Consider the following 22,364-nt stretch of genomic DNA (forward strand, 5'->3'; position numbering starts at 1 on the left):
AACTTTCCAAAATCCCAGCTGACCCCATCTCAGTCGCTACAATTCATTGGGGCCACTCTAGACACTGTCCAGCTCCGAGCGTTTCTGCCTCCACCACGTCGGGATACCCTCATTCACCTTTGCCATCAAGTATCTCATCTCACATCAATTTCAGCAAGAGAAATGATGGTTCTGCTCTGTCACATAGCTTCTACAGTTTACGTGACTCCTTTTGCCAGACTTCACCTTCGCATACCTCAGTGGACCCTGGCATCTCAGTGGCAATAAGCTACCAACCCGCTTTCTCAACAGATTACATTGGTGGATGCTCTCTTCCAATCTTTCCAGAGGTTTGCTGTTCCACAATCTCCCTCATCAGAAGGTTCTCACAACAGACTCATCAACCTACGCATGGGGAGCTCATCTCGACGGACTCCGTACCCAAGGTCATTGAAATCCTGTGGACCATATTTGTCACATCAATCTGTTGGAACTCAGAGTGATTTTCAATGCTCTCAAAGCTTTTCAACACCTTCTTCATGACAACGTAATCCTTGTCCGGACGGACAACCAAGTCGCCATGTACTATGTCAACAAACAGGGAGGGATTGGCTCTCACTCCCTTTGTCAGGAAGCTCTGAAACTCTGGGATTGGGCAATCCATCAGAACATCTTTTTCAGAGCTGCATATATTCAAGGTCAGCACAACTGTCTGGTGGACAAATTAAGTCGTCTTCTACAACCTCACGAATGGACACTCAACTCCTCACTTCTACATCAGGTGTTTGCTCAATGGGGGACCCCTCAGATAGACCTCTTTGCGTCTCCCCTCAACAACAAGCTGCCTCAGTTCTGCTCTCAAATATACTCTCCCAAGTGTCTTGAGGCAGATGCTTTTCTCTTGGATTGGACGGGTCATTTCCTCTATGCCTTCCCTCCATTCCCGCTGATTCTCAAGACTTTTGTCAAACTGAAGACAGAACATGCCACCATGATTCTGATAGCTCCTCGGTGGCACAGACAACCGTGGTACTCCCTTCTACTTCAACTCAGCAGCAGGGAGCCTCTACTTCTACCAGTTTTTCCCTCTCTGCTTACTCAGAGTCAAGGATACTTGCTATATACATTTAGCAGCTTGGTACCTTTCAACCTAACTGACTCTATACAGTTCTCTCAGTCTGTACAAGATATTTTGGTAGCTTCTAGAAAGCCGTCCACTCGTCAGTGTTATGGCCAGAAATGAACTAGATTTTCTGCTTGGTGTTCCACTCGTCATCTGGAGCCAATGTCTACCTCCTTGGCTTCTGTTTTGAATTATTTACTCCACTTATCACATTCGGGACTTCAGTCTACATCTATCCAAGTCCATCTTAGTGCCATTGCTGCTTTTCATCAGCCTCTTGATGGGAAACCTCTGTCTGCACATCCTGTGGTTTCCCGCTTTATGAAAGGACTTTTTAATGTTCATCCACCATTTAAACCACCCCCAGTGATCTCAATGTTGTCCTGGCTCAATTGATGAAGCCTCCTTTTGAACCAATTGTAAGGCTCATCTCAAGTATCTTACTTGGAAAGTGGTTTTCCTGATTGCCCTCACGTCTATTCCAAGAGTCAGTGAGTTATAAGCATTGGTTGCGGATCCACCTTTCACTGTTTTCCATCATGACAAGAAGGTCTTCCGTACTCATCCAAAATTCTTACCTAAAGTTTTTTCAGAATTTCACATCAATCAATCTATTGTTCTTCCAGCATTTTTTCCAAAGCCTCATTCTCACCCTGGAGAAGTGGCTCTCCATACTTTGGACTGCAAGCGTACCTTGGCTTTCTACTTGCAACGCACTCAACCTCACAGGACAGCCCCACAACTTTTCATCTCCTTCGATCCAAATAAGTTGGGACACCCTGTCTTGAAGAGAACCATCTCCAACTGGATGGCTGCTTGCATCTTTTGCTGCTATGTTCAGGCTGGTCTCCCTCTGCAGGGTCGAGTCATGGGCCACAGAGTTAGAGCTATGGCGGCGTTTATAGCTTTCCTCAGACCAACTCCTATTGAGGAAATCTGCAAGGCTGCCACTTGGTCCTCGGTTCATACATTCACCTCTCATTACTGTCTGGATACTTTCTCCAGGAGGGATGGCCATTTTGGCCAATCTGTTTTGCAAAATCTTTTTTCTTAACTTGCCAACTCTCCCTCCATCCCATTATGCTTAACTCGGAGGTCATCCACTGTGGAGAATATGCTGCCTGCTTGTCCTGGGATAAAGCACAGTTACTTACCGTAACAGTTGTTATCCAGGGACAGCAGGCAGATATTCTCACAACCCACCCTCCTCCCTGGTTGGCTTCTTAGCTGGGTATCTGAACTGAGGCTCCTCACAGGAGAACGCACCCTAACTTGGGCGGGAAGGCACTTGCGCATGCGCAGTGCAGCACTCGGAAGCTCTTACAAAGATCTTCAAGCAAGTCTGCTTTCAAGGCTGTCCGCTGCAGGGCTCCGTCGGTGGCATCACCCACTGTTGAGAATATCTGCCTGCTGTCCCTGGATAACAACTGTTACGGTAAGTAACTGTGCTTTCTGAGAGCTTCTTGATTACTCTCTAAGCTGTAGACTGAGATCTTGTGGTTTGGTATTTGTCTTTTACTGATGTAATATTTTTCTTATAACTTGTTTATATATAAACCATTTAATACCTGGTTGTCAATAGAGCAGTATGTCAAATTAATAAATCCAATCCAATTAGTAGAGGGTCAAGAGACTTAGAACAGGTTGCGATTGGGCTGGGGCCAATAGTTTCACATGTGGGATGTGTTTTTTTTAAAATCAGACTATTTTATAATTTACAGAATATAAAGTCTCTTTTAATTCCTTGCTTAGGAACTGGAACACCAAAGAGGGGCTCTGTTGAGTGAAATCCAAGCTGCCAAAAACTCTTGGTTTAGCAAGACCTTGAACTCTATCAAAACAGCCACAAGCACACAACCAGCAGCCCCAGCACAGCAGCCTTTGCAGCTGCCCAAGGAGAGCACATAGATCTAGTGAGAACTTAAGGGAAAGAGCACAAAAAGCCTCCTAGCCCAAACCAATTCTCAAGTCCATGCTGCGGCTGCCTCTTACCATGAGGAAGAAACACTTGGAAGAAGCTTCAGATCAACTTTCAGCCATTCCTGCCCCACACAGAAGTGATGCAAAGAACTGGGTGGTTTTATTAGTGAATTCCCCTCCTTGCAGACTGCTTCACTGACCACTACTTTCAGATAATATTCATCCTTCTAGTCTTTTTTTAAATTATTATACTTAGGTAATAGGACAAATATTTATATGACCAGTCCTCATTATTCTATTATCTTGCATACAGACACAGCTTTATGGTTTGCTTTTGCTTCTTGTAAGTAAGGAGAAAAAAGTGGAAAGAAAAAAAAAGAGAGAATTCTCTCACACACAGGCAGACTAACTCTGACAACAAAACTGCTGCCTTCATAATTCTTTGGGATAGAATAAAAAAACAGGACAGATATGGCCTGGTAAACACAGACCCATCTGAGTCTAGTAGGGATTTCGTTTCATCCAGACAGGAAAAGCACCTTTGGTTCAGCACTGGACTCGTAAATGGTGTAGACAAACTTCTTCATTAAGCAGGTTAACTAAGAAATAGTGGAAACACTTGGTATATCCAGAAGGCTTTTCACGCTGCACATTTTTCATTGTAACAAGTTCAACCACAAGAAGTTTAATTTTGAGATATGTTAAGTGTTTCAAGGATAAAAGGAAACACTGTGGTTGTATGGTAGTTCTGAAGGATTTAAAGGGGTTAATTGTACAACTCAGTCCACCATTAACTTTCCCACAGTGCATTTAACCTGGGTTAAAATAGTTCTAAATGCAAGAGAGCTTATTTTGTAGTTGAAAAAAGCATTTAAAAAAATGAAAGACTTGTATTGTAGATTGGCACAGTGGTATCACTAATTTCCGTTTCACTGATAGTGTGTACTGTTACTGGGCTATGTGAATTTTTTTGTTTGTTTGTTTTATTTATGTAAGAATTTATATCCCACTACATCCACAGTTCTGTGCGTTTTTACATTTATACTATCTTCTGCAACACCCCAAAAAAGAAAAAAACATTTGCTCACCAGGTGTCCTCGGTACAGATTATAATCTGGACCAAATTACCTGGTTTTAAAAAGACAAGAAGATGGTTCTGTGTTTGCTCATCCTTAAAAAAGGGGTTTTCAAAAGAGATCAGTCAGCACCCTAATGGTGGTGAGGGAAGCTTTGCATTCTACCTAGACCAGGGGTGTCAAAGTCCCTCCTTGAGGGCCGCAATCCAGTCGGGTTTTCAGGATTTCCCCAGTGAATATGCATTAGATCTATTTGTATGCACTGCTTTCATTGTACGCTAATAGATCTCATGCATATTCATTGGGGAAATCCTGAAAACCCAACTGGATTGCAGCCTTCGAGGAGGGACTTTGACACCCCTGACCTAGACATTCTGAACTAGTCAGTGTGCTGGTTCCAGGCTTGTCAGTCACCCTCTTTAGCATCAAACTCACAAAAAAAAGCATTGGATTGAAATTCTTAATTGTTGGATCTGTACAACAGGAAGATGATAAATCCCAAACATTTGCAGGTTCATCCTCCACCTGGTTTGTCCACAGTGGCTCTTAGACTAGTGCCTTGGTTTCCAAACCTGAGAGTTTAAGAGATTTGATATTCTTCACAGAGAAGAAACCCAGGACTTTGAATTGAGCCACGCCTTCAGGATATGTTTACTCACAACACTGATCAATTTTCCTTCATTTCTCTCATTCAGATATATATATATATATATATATATATATATATAATTTTTTTTTTTTTTTTTTTGCTGCCTTTTATTGTAGTCTGTAAATCTCATAATGCTGGGTAGTAGCTATTAACATTTTCTGTGCAGAAATTGCTTTTCATAAACCCCCCTTTTACAAAACCACGAAAGCGTTTTTTAGCGCCAGCTGGTACATTGAATGCTATGTGCTGTTCTGACACTCATAGAGTTCCCATGAGCGTCAGAGCAGCACACAGCATTCAGTGCGCCAGCCGCTTTTGCGGTTTTGTAAAAAAAAAAAAAGGGGGGGGGAGAAATAATTTAGGAAGGTCAGACTGAACATTGTATAGACTATCATTTAAGGACTGGGATTATTAACCATTTGTAAACCTGTGGGGTAGATATTCAAAGGGGTTTTAATTTGACAGGAGAGGCTCCTGCCCACGTAAACCCCAATCAGCGGGATGGGGGGAGGGGGAGGATGTTCAGCAACTCTTAATCAGGCAGTACTGCTGAATGACATAGCACTGTTTGGTTAATGCTGCAGTGGAGTGAGGGGGCACAGCTGGCATATAGGTGGGCACTGGCCATATTAAGTGTTGATGCTTACATGTCCAGCCAAGATAGGACCACACCAAAAGCAATGCTGTCTTTGCGTGGTTAGGTCCAAAGATATCAGCACTAAATATCAGCCAGCACCTGTTTGCAAAAGACCTGAATATTCACTGCTGGTAAACAGATACTATTGATTATCTGGTTTTATTCATCTCACAGCAGTCAGCGGTCTTAAAACCACTGCATATCACCTGGAGAATTTAGATAATTGTTTCTTGTCATTAGCTACTTAAAATCGAATGCTTTGCCCTCCACCTTTTTTATATTTAAACATGACCCCTAGACAGCATGAGTGGTCACCCCAGGAAATGTGTTGGCCTTAGAGGCTAGTTTCCCCAGAGATAGAAGCCTTCAGCGCTAGCCTTTATAATCAGAAGCTGCCTTGTGTCCCCTCACTTCTGCAGTCCACACAGCCCCAGCTGGCCCTGTTAGCATGCTCAAAGCTAAGTAAATTTCATCACAGCCTGAACCATGGCAAATCTTATATGAGAGGAGAATTTGTGTTTTCCCCATTTACATTGTGCTTGACATTGAATATATGGGAATTAACTATATATTTGGGAGCATAGCTATGCCCTGAGCATTATGCAAATGATTTGGCAATTAGCACTACCCAATCCAAAGGCAGAGTTTACACAAAGAATGCATAGCTATCTGAGTAGAATGGGTTTGTCCCTAGGCTGTCAGCTTTGAACAGCCAGTTCCTGCCACATCACTTCACCCTGCTGTCCTAGTTTTTGAAAAACCCTCCAAAAAAAAACATGTCTAGAGAAGGCTTGAATTTTGATTTATGGCCCTATAAACTAGGAATGGTATACAGAATCACTCATAATTGTGATCATGATTTTATGATGATCTCGCAAGAGTCTGGTAACCTTATAAATCCAGCAAATAAAAACTGAGGGATGTTCATTATTTATGAGTAAATTTTATATAGTGCATAGAGAGACCGTATTAAACTAGAAACATTTACAGAAAGCTGCTTCTAAATAAACTAAAATATTCCTCTTTTGTAAAAGTTCACTTTACTTGCTTTTTAAAAATATTTCCAAGGCCAGTTTATGGGTCACTTAAATCACCTGCACACTTACTGCCCCACCTCCTCAAGATTGTATTAATGGAGCCTGCCAGAGAACTAGATTTCAAAATTGCAGGATGCAGAGGGTCTCTGCTTTATTTTGAAATGTTTGTTATATCTAATTTTCTCCTTATATTTTGCCTTAGGCAACTACCTGGAGGTATCAGATTTTTAAGGTACCCAGGCCAAATTTGGAGCCGGGTCTTGCTTATTGTAGGGTTCTGTTCAAGTGCTGCTTCAGAGGGGCTGCTTTTCTGCCTCTCTGGTCTTTAGAAGCTTTGATCTATATCTCCCAGTTCTCTGAGGTTTGTTCATTAGATCTAGCCCAAAATCTTAAATCCAGCTATCCTTGTGGCTTCCTACTAGATGTCAGGGGTGTCTCTATTTCCAGTATCTCCTTGGAATAGTGAAGACTGCCTGCACCAAACTGTCTACCAAACTAGACAGCAAGTTTACTCTTGATCCTGGAAGTCTCTCACAGAAGCACTAGCAGTACCTCCAGGTCATCTTGCTGGCCCTCTTTTAAGATTTTTTAAAATATTTTTTAGTTTTACTGAGCTGGAGTCAAACTGGAATAGAGAAGCTAAAGGCTGAAACCGAGAACACACAACTCTTTTCTGGATTTGGAGGTTTATTACTGCACAAGCCTGTGTAGCTTTGCACTGTTTGATGACAGGCTTGTTTTTATAGAGTTGTTGACATAAAACAATATATTTAATTTGCAGCAATGCCAAGATGGGGCATATTGCCATAGACCAGCGTTATTTTAGAGAGATTCATCATCAATGCACTCTTTTGACAAACACAGATATCTTACGAGAGTACTCTGTTACTCCAGGATGAAAGATGCTGACATCTTGGGGAAAAATGATCTTGAAAAGATGGAAACTAAAAAATTCACTTTATTCATGTGCTAAAAAGTTGTATTTTTATTTTAAGAAGTAAAATTTGAGGCACAAAGAACCAATAAAAGAATATTGAGTTTGATAAACTTAATGATTCTTGATTAATATAATAAAAATCTTGATAATTGTACATATCGTAAAGAGGTAAAGAAATAAGATGGGATTTATGTTTGTTGGTATGTTATATGTTTATAGAAATACATATTTCAGACAAAGTTGAACTATTGCTTATAAATTAATGGGATTTTAGTTTTTAAGTTATATCTAAAATGTTTATTAAAGAGCCTTTGCAGAAACATGCAGTGGGTAATATGATTACTGGGCCAAAAGAAAAGGCCAATTGTCTTTCCACGTCATAAACCTGTAAAACAGGGATTTAGTCCCAATTCTGTTTGGAATCAACAGCATTGCAACATTCAATAAACTCTGTATAAGAAAATGTTCATGGATGCATTTGGCTTTGTGTTATTATTAAAAAGTTGTAGCAGGTACTGTGAATTGTGCTCAAAATGTGTTTAGAAATACTAGGGATAATTTTCTGAGAGGAGTTTATTAACCACCTTTATGAAGAAATTGACCCAAGGCGATATACAGCCCACATGCTTAGGCTTGAACCCTTATGCCAGCTCACATAAATGTTTGCACCTAAGTTCCAGTGATATACATATAACAGTAGTTTTCAACTTGTCCTGGGGGATCACCAGCCAGTCAGGTTTCCAGGATATCCCTAAGAAATACTAATTATCATTCCCATTTGGAGTATGTTAGAAAATCACTGAATGTGCGTAGAAACTTTCCACCCAAAAAAACCCAAGTCCACTCCTCTATTCAAAATATCATTAAAAAATATATGATGTGCTCAGACCCATAACCAAAATGCCACAGGATAGGTAAGGGTTACTATGGAACCATCATAGCCACATCAATATCCCAACTGCCTATACCTTGTCATACCTTTACAATCTTTTTATCACCAACTCTTTTATATAAATATATATATACACACACTCACATGTATTTATCTTTAAAGTGTGACTGGTGGTTCTTCTACTTCATGGTATGCCTTGCCACCTGGACAGTGGCATACCGGGGAGGGGGGGGGGGTCCGCCCCGGTGCACACCTCAAGGGGGTGCACAGCTGGCCACCGGGGAATAGGCTGCCACCAGGGAAAGGCTACCACTGCCACGATCGGGAACAAGCCGGTGCCAAGTTCTCCCTCCCTGCTTCTCTTCCCCACAGGGCCAACCAACTCTTTGCCACTCGTCAATTCTGACGTCGGAGAGGATGTTCTGGGCCAGCCAATCGCTGCCTGGCTGGCCCGGAATGTCCTCTCCGACGTTAGAATTGACGTCAGGCGGCGAGAGTTGGCAGGGAAGAAAAGAAAGGAGGGAGAACTCGGCGCCGGCCTGTTCCCGATGGTGGCAGTGGCAGCCTTTCCCTGGTGGCGGTGGCAGCAGCATGTTTCCCAATGGCGGTGGCATGGGGGAGGGCAGGGAGAAAGAAAGTGGGGGACATGGAGCCAGAAAGAAAGAAAGGGGGCAGAACAGAACAGAAAGGTATAACGCCTGTGGGGAAGTTCCCGGTACCCTTCCTTCTTTGTATTTCAGTGGAGCTCAATTGCTTTGGGACTTAACTGAAGAGGGCACTCCACTCCACTGGCAATGTGGGAGGTGCTGAAAGTTGTAAATATCACACTTCTACAAAAGCCAGTTTACAGGTATGGATTAATAACCTAACGCACAGACTCCTGAGAAGATTAACAGAAAGATTATCCAGGTAAGAACCTAATCTTTCATTACAGACACATAATCTGTCTACCTGCAGCCTATAAACTCTTCACAGCAGTATATACTGATTGTTTATTTTAATCACATTGACTCCTATAACATAATGACAATAGAGCAGAAGGGTACTAAGAATGGAGTTTATGGGGCCAAAGACAGGTAGTTAATGCTAAATAAAGTTATCATGTCTGAGGCTAAGAAAAGTAGAAGTCCACTTGATAAAAGAGTAGCATAGCAAATATTAGAATAAATGAAACTAAACATGGATTGACAATAAGAAAGCCTTTGATAGCATCTAAGATCAAGTTCACTGAAAAATTGGCAAAACCATACTGTTTCTGAAGCATGAAGATGGATAGTTTGTCATTCCTAACATCAAGATCCAATGAGAAATATTTCATGGAGGAGACACAATAACTTTTGTTTTCTGTGGCAAGTAATCCACCAAGTGCTCTTAACTCTTTGGGTTATTGATCCAAAGGTTAAATCACACTTAGTGTTTATAGATAATTGCAGTGCTACAATTTCAGTGACCAACTATTAGCAGAACAATTCTGTATATTCAGAAGCTCTTTCAAGGCTGTACTGGCAAGTTTAACAGTAGATTCTGTTGTAATCCTTCCACAAATGTCACTTTGTTGTAATGCATCTCTAACAATGTTAAGGGCTTCATTTTGTGGAATATTTGTATATAAAGAGTCAATGTCCGTTGCGACCAGAAAATAATCATCTTCACATTGCAAGCCGTTTAAAAATGTTAATAATGTGAGCAGAGTCTCTAATATAGAATAGGATCTTAGGGGCAAGAGGTCTTAAAAATTCATCTCTGAAAATTGCTAAAAGTTTAAGAACCAAACCAAACTAATGCCAGAGAATATGGTACTCATTTTCAAAGCAGATGAATGTCTTAAAATGCCTAAAAATATCATTCTACTAAAAATATCCAAAATCCTGATTTTGGAAAGTCAGAATTTGGACATTTCATCAAGCAGTGGCTTCCCCCAGGTCTGTCTCTATAGCAGACTGTGGACCTTTCCTCCAGGAACTTGTCCAAACCTTTTCTAAAACCATCTAGGTTAACTGCAGTTAAAACATCCTCTGACAATGAATTCCAGAGCTTAATTATTCTTTGAGTGAAAAACATATTTCCTCTTATTTGTTTTAAAAGTATTTCCATTCATGTCCCCTCCTCTCCCTGTGGGCCTAGCATCCATGTCCCTTCTTCTCCCCTGCCCCACCTGCAGTCTAGCATCCATGTCCCCACCACTTCTCCATGTAGGTCTGGCCTCTCTCCTATCAACCCCTCCCCCCCCCCCAATGAGAGCTGACATACCTGCAGGCCTCCCAAGGCAGCAGTAACAGTAGTAGCCAGTCGGCAGAGGCAGTGCTTTGAAGTGGCTGCTTGCAGCTGCCTGGGCCTTCCTTCTGCCACTTCACCCATCTACAAGAAGTGACGCAGTAGAAGGCCCTGGTGGAGCTAGTTGCAAACAGCCTGGTCATAGCACTGCTTCTGCCAGCTGACCACCACTACTGCTGCTTCTTCAGGAGGCTCGCGGGTATGTTGGCTCTCGAGGAAGGGGGGGGGAGAGTTTCAGTCGTTCAGTCGAAGAACAGGCAGAACAGAAGGTCTGTGCAGAATTCTATGCGAATGGGGAATTCTGTACAAATTCTGCACTGTGCAGTTGCACAGAATTCCACTAAGAGTATTCTTTGAACCTTTTCTAATTACGCTTTATCTTTATTGAGATAGGACAACCAGGACCAAAATGCAATACTCAAGGTGAGGTCACATCATACAGCAGTACAGAGACCTTATAATATTTTCTGTCTTATTTGCCATCCCTTTCCTTAGTAGTACATAGCATCCCAGCTGCCCCATTTCACAAACTAACCCACATACATTATCCTAAATACCCTCTACACATGCTTCAGCTCCAGATTCAAGTTTCAAGTTTATTAAATTGTTTGATTAAACGCTTTTCCAATTTCAGAGCGTTTTACATAAATAAAATAGAGTTTAAAATGGACTCACTTATACAATTACTATTCTACTAAACAATTCCCATATCCAAGTTCCATACATACTCTCACACCCTTTCGCTCTCTAAAGCATTGAAAACAGGACAGTCTTCACTCTATAACAAGCAAAATAGCACTATAAGGGCTCCATCTTAATTTTAGCCCTAGATGCCCATTTAATTATAGCAATATCACCGGCAGTAAAAACTTATTTCCTAGTAACTAGAAAACTCAGCACATGCAAAGAAGTCAACATTGACAGGACTCCACAAACAAAACTTTATAAAAAAAACTAAACAAAAGAAACACCAACTTCAATATGGTGCAAAATTTAATCATTCCCAAACATTTCTTTTGCGAGTTCAAGTTGCTAATCCAAACCTAAAAAATGGGCTCCTGACAGTTTGTTCAACCCATGCTAAGGCGTCATGAACACAAGCACATTAGTTACTTAAAAGATCACACAATTAACAAGTTGGTTTTAACCATTAAGGCAATAAAGTGACGGGAAGAGGCGATGCAGGCACCTTGAAGAAGCGGCATGACAGTGAACCAAGATTAGGCCTCAATTCAGTAAAGAGAAAAGGGTTGGGATATTCACAAAGTTAAGAGACCTTCTCAGGTTCATCGCTCCCAGGGCCGCTGAAAAATGTACACTTAAACTTATTTTCTCTACCACGAGCCGGGGACAAGTCTCGGGAAAGACAAAGCGACTCCATCTTACCCTGTTGAAGTAGTCTTGCACAGAGCGCCCACTTAATCCAAAACCGGACAAAAGTAACCAAATTATACATAAACAATAGATAAAACCCAAATATATTAACAAATTAAAAAACTAAAAATGCCTAAAATACAAACTGTGCCAGTATGTATTGCCACGAGAATGTATAATAAAAAATGGGGAGTTAGCAAAGCGAAACTGAATGTGTCAAAGGCTAGCCTAGGAGAAAACACCTAAAAGTGAACAATGAGGTTGGCCTCTCTGAGGGACCATGGCCAGACTGCCAAGACTAGGGAGGGTACTAGATAACTATAGATAAGACTGCAAAAACGTAAAGTCAAACAGTTATGCTAAAAGAAAAGATTTAAAAAATGAACCAGTTGGGCTCAAAATAAAACAGCTAGGCTAAAAATGGAAAATGTAAATAAAAGATGAGAAATGTAAATAAAAATAAAAATCGCCAGATCTCTTATGGTGAGACACCAGAGAAATCAGTCAAGAAGGGTTAAGAAGGCTAGCTTGAGAAACCATATGTTAGAGGAAAAGTGCATTGAAGAAATTGGTTAAAACGCAAAAAGCACAAAACAAGATGCCGGTCTAAAATCAGAGGCGCGGAGTGGCAAAGGCTAACGGACCGCTGAAGGGAAGCAAAATGAACAAAGCCTCAACTACCGAAAAACCAAAATTATAAACAAATTATGAACAGGAGAAACTCCGACAAGCACGGAGGAACAAGGTCTACAAAAAAACCCAAATATAAATGCATTAAGAAAAGTACTTACTAAATATAGTACTGACATCAGTTCTGAGTGAATGGAACACACCACAGGAAAGTAAAAGTATAAAAAAAAAAAAAAGGGTGGATGACGTGGATGAATCTCATTAGTCCAAACATGGATGAATGTAGTGAAAAATCGCTAACTAAAGATCGTGGGAAGAAACGTAAGGAGCACTGAAGGAGGATATGAGGATAAATCTCATTGGTCTAAAATCTTGAACTTACTGAGAAAGCCATTGAAGATAATGTATATGAATTAGAACATTATCTTCAATGGCTCTCTCCCGTGTTAGCCCAAAGCGAACTCATGCTCCAGGGCTCTAACGTGTGCATGCCGGCTTCCCTTCTCTTCTCTCCCCCCCTCCCCCCAGTACATAACTTCCGGTTTTGGAGGGAAGAGAAGGGAAGCCGGCACGCACACGTTTAGAGCCCCAGAGCATGAGTTCGCTACGGGCTAAGGTGGGAAATCTCCAAGCCAGTGAGGGGTTTTTGTTTTTTTTTTAAATGTTGAGCATCAGCAGCGGTGGCAGCAGGATTCATAATCGGATGACAGCTGGGTGGTCATCTAAATTAGCCAGGTAGACCGCCCGGCTAAAAGGCCCTAGGGAGAACACTGGCATGTTTTGGGCAGGACTAGGGAGGGCCCAAAAGTATGACGTCCAACAGGAATTTTCAAATGAGAAGAAATGTCCTTGTCTAAAAAAGTACAACCCAATAATTATTACCTGTTGATTTTTCAATTATTTGATCTTATATCAAGTTTTACTTCCAAAGATGTTTCAACAATATTTCTCTTCAACCAATCTTATTTATATCAATTTAAGACATTTGTATGGACCTTCTGTTTGTAACTAGGCACCACACTGCCATTTACTTTTTATTCTGCATCAGTCCAGATTTATTAAACAACTTTATTTTATTCTGTATTTTTTCATTTATTTAATTTAAAAAAATAAACGATGTGTCTATCATTTTTGTATATAGCTCAAGCCTAATAGTTTTCATATTCCTATTGGTGCTGTGATTAAAAGGAACCCATCACTTATCTTAACAGTAGACAGTTCCTCCTGCACCTCCCCCTGCAGGAGGAACTGTCTACTGTTAAGATAAGTGACGGGTTCCTTTTAATCACAGCGCCAATAGGAATATGAAAACTATCAGGCTTGAGCTATATACAAAAATGATAGACATCGGTTTTTTTTAAATTAAATAAATGAAAAAATACAGAATAAAATAAAGTTGTTTAATAAATCTGGACTGATGCAGAATAAAAAGTAAATGGTAGTGTGGTGCCTAGTTACAAACAGAAGGTCCATACAAATGTCTTAAATTGATATAAATAAGATTGGTTGAAGAGAAATATTGTTGAAACATCTTTGGAAGTAAAACTTGTCTAAAAAAGGACATTTTTATATACACCTGTTTGAGTCGCATCCAAGTTACAAAAAATTGTTCCAATTAAGCAGCTGGCAACTGGAGGGATTAAGGCATGATCCCTCCTTAATCCACCAGTGGTTGCTGTTTCCCTCCCTCTCCCCTGAAGGTAAAACCATAAAGAAAAATAAGGCTCTGTCACTGCAGATATTATGGCTAAAGCAGCAAGCAGGTCAGAAGCGTAGCCTAGTGGCTAGTGCAGTGGACTATAAACTAAAGGACACAGGTTCAAGTCACACTTCAACTATAAAATGCTGAGTGGAGTGGAACAGGTAGATGTGAATCACTTGTTTACTTTTTCATAAAACAGGGGACATGCAATGAAGCTACTAAATAGTAAATGTAAAATAAACCAGAGAAAATATTTTTCACTCAATGTAATTAAACTCTGGAATTTGTTGCCAGAGAATATGGTGAAAGTAGTTAACATAGCAGGGTTTAAAAAATATTTGGATAATTTTCTAAAAGAAAAGTTCTTAGGCCTTTACTAAGATGGACTTGGGAAAAAGCACTGCTTGATGACATCCCTTATGTGCAGGTGAGCGTTGTCGTGAAGAATGAGTGGCCCAGCCAAGAGCAACTGAGGTCAGGTTTTGTGCATTTTTTGCAAAAAAAAATCACGATAATACACTGCTGTGACGCTTCTTCCACATGGAACTTTGTCTGTGATGATGATGCCTTCATGATCATAAGCAAAAATCATTTGTTTGACTTTTGATTAAGCTCATTGAAATGTTTTGGTCGTGGGGAAGATAGAGCTCTCCAATCATTATTGAAAAACTACACAGGTGTTACCTCATGCTCCCTAAAGTCCAGACATGAGTCCACCAGACTTTGACCTTTTTCCAAAGTTGAAACAACCTATGTGTGGACATTGTTTTGCATCTCTGGAAGAGCTTTCTTCCACCAGTACCTGAGCCATTCGTCAACGGAACAAAAACGGTGTCTTGGATGGAATAATGAAGCTTCCAGGACGTTGGGACTTGGTCATTGTAAAGCAGGGAGACTATATTGAAGGATTGTAAAGAAATACTTGGAAAAAAAAAATAAACATGTTAAAAAAAAAAAATAGTGTGCATTATTTATGAAATCACCCTTATATTTGGATCCTGGCAAATTAACCAGCAGGGTCCCACAAAAGATATTTATGTGGGTATTGGCTGAATATCGGTGGGACCTTATATAAGAAAAACGGCTAGTCCTGGCCCCCTCACTCTCCGCAAAAATCTAAAGTTTCTGGAGCTCCCACTCTCACTTCCACAGCTCTCCTTACTTGGCCTGCTTGTTCCAGCATTCTATTCAAAATGTCTCCCATGACCTCTAGCAGCAGCCTTAAACAAGTGTTTCTCAACTCAGACCTGGAGTACCTCCTTGCCAGTCAGGATTTCAGGATATCCACAATGAATATGCATAAACTAGATTTGCATACACTGCCTTTCACTATATGCAGATTTCTTGCATGCATATTTATCACTGTGGATATCCTGAAAACCTGCTAAGGTGGTACTCCAGGACCGCGTTGAGAAACACTGCCTTAAAGTACTTCTCTCTTCAATGCTTGCTCTAGCTCTTTCATTTAAGAGGAAAGAGCGTAGCATTGATGTCTGTGGCACCCTGATGGTCTTTTTCCATTCCTGGGAGTTCTGCGATTCCTTGAAAGGGGATGGGAATTGATATACTGCTTTTCTGTGGTTACAATCCTAGCGCTTTAATTTGTACCTGAGGCAATGGAGTGTTACTCATACTTACAAGCAGTGAGAAATCAAACCCAGTTCCCCAGATTCTCAGGCCACTGCACTATCCATTAGGCTACTGTCTCCAGTAGTTTTTCCACTGCCTTCCACTTGTCTACCACTCACGCAAAAGTGACAGGACTATAATTTTCCATTTCCTACTTGTTCTTCACCTTTGAGCAGCAGTGCTGCCTGTGTTGTTCTTGGTCTCTTGTGGATTTTCTTTTACCTACCAGTTTCCTCCTGCTACATTGGACTTCCAGCTGGAATCTGGTGCCATGAGCCCTCCTTCACAATCATTTTGAGACCTCCTCTCAGCTTACTTAAGCTGGAGGCTCTGGAACAGCCATTCCTAATTCAGTCTTGCTTGCCCTGTTTTGGTAGCATGGAATATTACTACTCCTTGGGTTTTGGCCAGGTACTAGTGACCTGGATTGGCCGCCCTGGACTTGATGGCTACTGGACTTGATGGACCATTGGTCTGACCCAGTAAGGCTAGTCTTATGTTCTTAGTCTCAATGGGTTTCAGGAAATCCATGATAAATATTCATGAGTTAGGATTTGCATGAACTGAGGTAGTGCTTGCAAATTTATACCATGCATATTCATTGTGGATAACTGAAAAACCCACTGGGACTAAATGTGCCCCCAGGACTGGATTGGAAAGCACAGTTACTTACCGTAACAGGTGTTATCCAGGGACAGCAGGCATATATTCTCACATGTGGGTGACATCATCTACGGAGCCCCAGCGCGGACAGCTTTTCAAGCAAACTTGATTGAAGTTTCAAGTTTGCTACACTGCACCACGCATGTGCATGCCTTCTTGCCCACTAGAGGGCGCATCCCCACCTCGTGGTTCTCAGTTCCATAACCAGCAAAGAAGCCATCCCCGGGGAGGAGGGCGGGTTGTGAGAATATATGCCTGCTGTCCCTGGATAACACCTGTTACGGTAAGTAACTGTGATTTATTCCAGGACAAGCAGGCATGATATTCTCACATGTGGGTGACCTCCAAGCCAACCAAAAAAGGGCAGGTGGGAGGATGGCAATTTAGGAAAACAGGTTACGTAACACCGACTGGCCAAACCGGCCGTCGCTTCTGGACAAAGTGTCCAGAGAGTAGTGGGAGGTGAACGTATGAACCGAAGACCAAGTGGCAGCTTTACATATGTCCTCCACAGGAGTAGACCGGAGGAAAGCAACAGAAGCTGCCATAGCCCGGACCTTATGCCCCGTGACTCGACCATGGAGCGTGAGGCCAGCCTGAGCGTAGCAAAAAGAAATACAAGCAGCTAGCCAGTTGGACAAGGTGCGCTTGGAAACAGGATGTCCCAGCCGATTAGGATCAAAGGACAAAAATAATTGAGGAACCGTCCGATGAGACTTGGTACGTTGGAGATAAAAAGCCAACGCCCTCTTACAGTCCAGCGTGTGAAGCGCCGCCTCACCAGGATGAGAGTGGGGCTTCGGGAAGAACACCGGAAGGACAATAGACTGATTGAGGTGGAAATCAGACACAACCTTAGGTAGAAATTTTGGATGGGTGCGAAGAACCACCTTGTCATGATGGAACACAGTAAAGGGCGGGTCCGCAACCAAAGCCTGAAGCTCACTAATTCGACGAGCAGACGTGAGCGCAAGTAAAAAGACCACCTTCCAAGTGAGAAACTTAGGAAGAGACTTGTCAATCGGCTCAAAGGGAGGTTTCATCTGCTGAGCCAAGACCACATTCAGATCCCAAACTACAGGAGGAGGTTTCAGAGGAGGATTAATATTAACTAAACCCCTCATGAAACGAACCACCAGAGGATGAAGAGAGAGAGAACGTCCCTCTAGATGCCGATGGAAAGCAGCAATAGCACTAAGATGTACCCGGATGGAAGTTGTCTTCAACCCAGACTTGGACAAATGCAACAAATATTCCAGCACCGAGGACACCGGAACCAAACTTGGATCCAGATGGTGCGAGGTACACCAGGATGAAAATCTGGTCCACTTCTGAGAATAACAAAGCCGAGTCGAGGCCTTGCGCGAGGCTTCCAACACCTCCCTGACCGCCGAAGTCAGGGGGAAAGGAACCAAGCCGTCAGATGTAATGACTGAAGATTGGGATGCAACAGCGAACCCCGACTCTGAGACAGCAGAGAGGGGAACACCGGCAGAAGTAGAGGCTCCCTGGTACTGAGTTGAAGAAGCAGGGAGAACCAGTGCTGACGAGGCCAACGAGGCGCAACGAGAATCATAGTGGCGCTGGATGACTTGAGGTGAATCAACGTCCTCAAGATCAGAGGAAAAGGAGGAAACGCATAAAGGAATCTCCCTTCCCAGTTGAGAAGGAAGGCGTCTGCCTCGAGACGGTCCTGGGAGTAAATCCGTGAACAGTAGAGGGGCAGTTTGTGAGTCTCCGGGGAGGCAAACAGATCCACCTGAGGCGTTCCCCAGCGGTCGAAGACCTCGCGCAGAACTCGGGAGTTTAGCGACCACTCGTGCGGCTGGAGAAGACGACTGAGTTTGTCGGCCAGACAATTCTTCTCTCCCTGAATGTAAACCGCCCGCAGGAAGATGTTCTGGGAAGTCGCCCATTCCCAAAGGCGCAAGGCCTCCTGGCACAGGGACCAGGAGCCCGTTCCCCCTTGCTTGTTTACATAATACATTGCCACCTGGTTGTCCGTCCGTACCAGGACCACCTGATTGCGCAGCAGATGACCAAACGCCCGAGCTGCCAGAAAGATGGCACGAAGCTCCAACACATTGATGTGACACTGACGGTCCTCCGCCGACCATGGTGCTTGAGTCCGCAGACCGTCGAGGTGAGCCCCCCACGCATACTCCGAAGAGTCCGTGGTCAGGACCTTGTGATGTGGAGGGACGAGAAAGAGCAAACCCCCGGAAAGATTGGAAGAGTTGGTCCACCAACGGAGCAATCGACACAAGGAAGGAGTGACCGCTACAGGGAGGGAGAGCGGGTCTCGATCCTGACGCCACTGGGAGGCCAAGGTCCACTGAGGAATTCTCAGATGCAATTTGGCAAACGGCGTGACATGAACTGTCGAAGCCATGTGGCCGAGTAGAATCATCAGTCTGGGCGCAGAGACGGAGCGCTGCCGCAGAATCTGGCGGGCCAGGCGAAGCAGAGCCTCCAGTCTCGATGAGGGAAGGAACGCACGAAGGCGAACCGTGTCCAGCACGGCCCCGATAAACTGAAGGGATTGAGCTGGGCACAACTGCGACTTGGGAAAATTTACCTCGAACCCCAAACGTTGGAGAAAACTGATAGTCTGTCGGGTCGCTGAGATAACCCCCTCCCGGGACGAAGCCTTGATCAGCCAATCGTCCAGGTAGGGGGAAGACCTGCAGTCCCTGAGATCTTAGGGCAGCCGCGACCACCACCATACACTTCATAAAGACCCGAGGAGACGAGGCCAGCCCGAAGGGAAGGACGCGATACTGGAGTTGCAACTCCCCCACCTGGAACCGTAAGTACCGGCGGAAGACGGGATGCACCGGAACATGAGTATATGCTTCCTTCAGGTCCAGGGAGCACATCCAGTCCCCCGAGTCTAACAGAGGGTACAGGACTGGGAGGGACAACATACGGAACTTCTCCCGGACAAGAAACTGGTTGAGCCCTCGGAGGTCCAGAATTGGGAGTAAGTCCCCTGTCTTCTTCGGGACCAAAAAGTATCGTGAGTAAAACCCCCGTCCCGTTTGGTTCGGGGGAACAGGCTCCACCGCCCGAAGGCTCAACAAGGACTTGGCTTCCAACAGGAGAAGAGGAAGCTGGTCTCGACAGCCAAGAGAAGCCCCCGGCGGATGTTCCGGCGGACTAGCTAAGAAGTTTAGTGAGTAACCTTCGGAGATGATCCGGCGCACCCAAGCGTCCGACGTGATCTCGGCCCAGGCTGGAAGAAAGGCCTGCAATCGGCCCCCGATCGGAAGGGGGTCTTTTGACAGTGCGGAGGGGGCCCGCCCCCAACCACGCATCACGTCAAAAAGACGGAGCGGGTTTAGATGCTCCTTGCGCTAGAGGCTTTGGTTGGGACGCCCTGCCCTGCTGCTGAGGACGTCGAGGCGGTGGCCTGGAGAAGGCCGGCGTCGACTTCTGCGGGTACCGCCGCGGAGGGGGTCTAAACGGCTTCTGCGGCGGAGCCCGGGGCTTGGGACGGACCAACGAGGCAATAGAGCGTTCGTGTTCAGACAAGCGCTTGGTCGCCGCCTCCAAGGATTCGTCAAACAACTCTGAGCCAACACATGGAAGATTGGCCAGACGTTCTTGCAAATTCGGGTCCATATCCAGGGTACGGAGCCATGCCAGGCGGCGCATGGCCACCGAGAAGGCGGACACGCGAGAGGCGAGCTCAAATGCGTCATACACAGCATGGAAGAGGTAGAGACGCAGGTGGGACAAATTGGACATAAAAGCCCCAAAATCCTCTTTATGGGAATCCGGCATGACTCCATAATACCTCGGCAACGACTTCACCATCTGTCTCAAATAAGACGAGAAGGTGAATGCGTAATTGAGGACCCTGGTCGCCATCAAAGAGTTGGAATAGAGGCGACGGCCAAACTTGTCCAAGGTCCGTCCCTCCCGTCCGGGGTGAACCGCCGCAGAGACCCTGGAAGGCTGCGACTTCTTCAAAGCCGACTCCACCAGTAGGGACTGGTGGGACAGCTGCGCCTTATCAAAGCCCTTGCACGGAACAGTGCGATACTTGGATTCCATCTTAGAAGGCACCGCTGTGACTGTAAGAGGGGAGTCAAGGTTCCTCAAAAAGGTCTGGCTAAGAACCTTATTAAGAGGGAGCCGAGGCGTCTCTCTGGGGGGAGAAGGTAAAATCCTGCTCCTCCAAAAACTCCTTGGTGTACTGTGATCCTGCTCCCAGGTCAAGGTCCAAAGCCCTTCCCATATCTAGAACGAATCTAGAGAAAGAGGAGGGCTTCGAAGGTGGAGATGGAGATCGAGACGAGCGCCTCGCCAAGAAGGAAGGAGAAGCCTCGCGTGAGTAACGAGGTTCCCTTCCCGTGCCAGACCCCGAACCCCAAGAAGCCGCCCCGAGCGATCGAGGCAGGGTCGGGGACCGCCCATGCCCCGAGGAACCCCTACGGGAAGTCCCCGGGGTATGGGGCACCGAGGCACGCCCCATTCGTCTTGGCGAAGAGTCCCTCGAGCACTCAACCTCAGACGAACGGAACAGCCTCGGATTATCGAGGCGTAGTTCGGAGACCCGCAGGGTCTCGGCCCCGGTCGGCGAGGAGCGACCGTGGCGTCGAGGAGAAGCCCGTTGGTGTCTGGGCTTCCTCGATCGACGCTTTGCCCGAGGCCGACCCGAGGGCGAGGAACCCCGGGAGGACCTCGACGAGGATGAAGAGGAAGAGATCCTCCGAACTCGCCGCACCTTGTCCCGAGGCCGCACACTCCGCTCAGGCTGGTCCGCCGAGGTTGAGGGCAAGGTCGGGGCCGAGGCCGAAACCCCCCCCCCCGGGCCCGAAGTCGAGGGCACTGAGACCGAGGTCACCGACGCCGGGGAAGCCGAGGCCGAAGCCTGCTGAAGTTGCGTGAGGGCCCCGGACAGCTCCGAGGTGATAAGAGCCCGGAGCAAGTCCTGGAAGACGGGTACCCCCATCATAGCCGGCAGATCCGGGGCCGTCGGGTGCTCCCTCGAGGGCGACCTCGGTATCGAGTATTCCCGCGGGGCACCCGACTTCGGCTCTCGGGGCGGGGCCGAGGACGACCCACACGCCCCCGCCGAGGAACTCGAGGATGGCTTCTTCGAGCCTGAAAGTGAAGAAGGAAGTGAGGACTTACCTTTCGCCGACTTCGGAGTCGAAGACACCGACTTCGACGTCGAGGGCTCCCGGGGCGAGGACGAAGGAGTCGAGGCCGAGGTCAAGGCCGGGGCCGAAGCCGAGGCCGACGTCGAGGCCTTCCCCACCACGGTGTCCACTGCAAAGAGCTCCGCCATAGGAGCCTGACGGCGGCAGAGAGCTCTCCGTTGAAAAGTGGAGCACCGGGAACAAGTGTCGGTGGGGTGCTCAGGGCCCAGACAACGCAAGCACCACCAGTGAGGATCGGTAATAGAAAGAAGCCGATCGCACCGGGTGCACTTTTTGAAGCCCGTCACAGGACGGGACATGGGCCCAAAAACCGGCCGGGAACAAGCGAGGTCCCGCGGCCGCGGCTACCGGGAGCCCCCGGAGCCGAACGAAAAAGTTTTGTTTGTTTGTTTTTTCGACGAAAACTGAAAGAAATAAAAGAACAAAAAGGAGAAACACAGCGACCGAGTCAAAAAAGAGACACAGCCGCGGTGACAGAAGGCAAAACTAAGAGCACAATTTCCACAGGGCTTCTGGCTCCGTGGAAGAGAATGAACTGAGGACCACGAGGTGGGGATGCGCCCTCTAGTGGGCAATAAGGCATGCACATGCGTGGTGCAGTGTAGCAAACTTGAAACTTCAATCAAGTTTGCTTGAAAAGCTGTCCGCGCTGGGGCTCCGTAGATGACGTC

At 45.1% G+C, this 22,364-nt stretch overlaps 1 protein-coding gene across 4 annotated transcripts in view; it reads left to right on the forward strand.

Moving 5' to 3' along the window:
* The window catches only part of RABGAP1L (RAB GTPase activating protein 1 like), a 978,589-nt gene extending 974,426 nt beyond the window's left edge, over window positions 1-4,163 (forward strand). For all 4 annotated transcript variants that reach the window (XM_033916610.1, XM_033916611.1, XM_033916613.1 and 1 more), the window contains one exon: window positions 2,855-4,163. In XM_033916610.1, coding sequence (XP_033772501.1) covers window positions 2,855-3,010 — 156 coding nt within the window. In that variant the 3' untranslated portion in view covers window positions 3,011-4,163. The remainder of the gene's footprint in view (window positions 1-2,854) is intronic.
* Window positions 4,164-22,364: the final 18,201 nt, after the last annotated feature.

The sequence above is a fragment of the Geotrypetes seraphini genome, chromosome 12 (genome assembly GCF_902459505.1).
Source record: "Geotrypetes seraphini chromosome 12, aGeoSer1.1, whole genome shotgun sequence".
Taxonomy (NCBI): domain Eukaryota; kingdom Metazoa; phylum Chordata; class Amphibia; order Gymnophiona; family Dermophiidae; genus Geotrypetes; species Geotrypetes seraphini.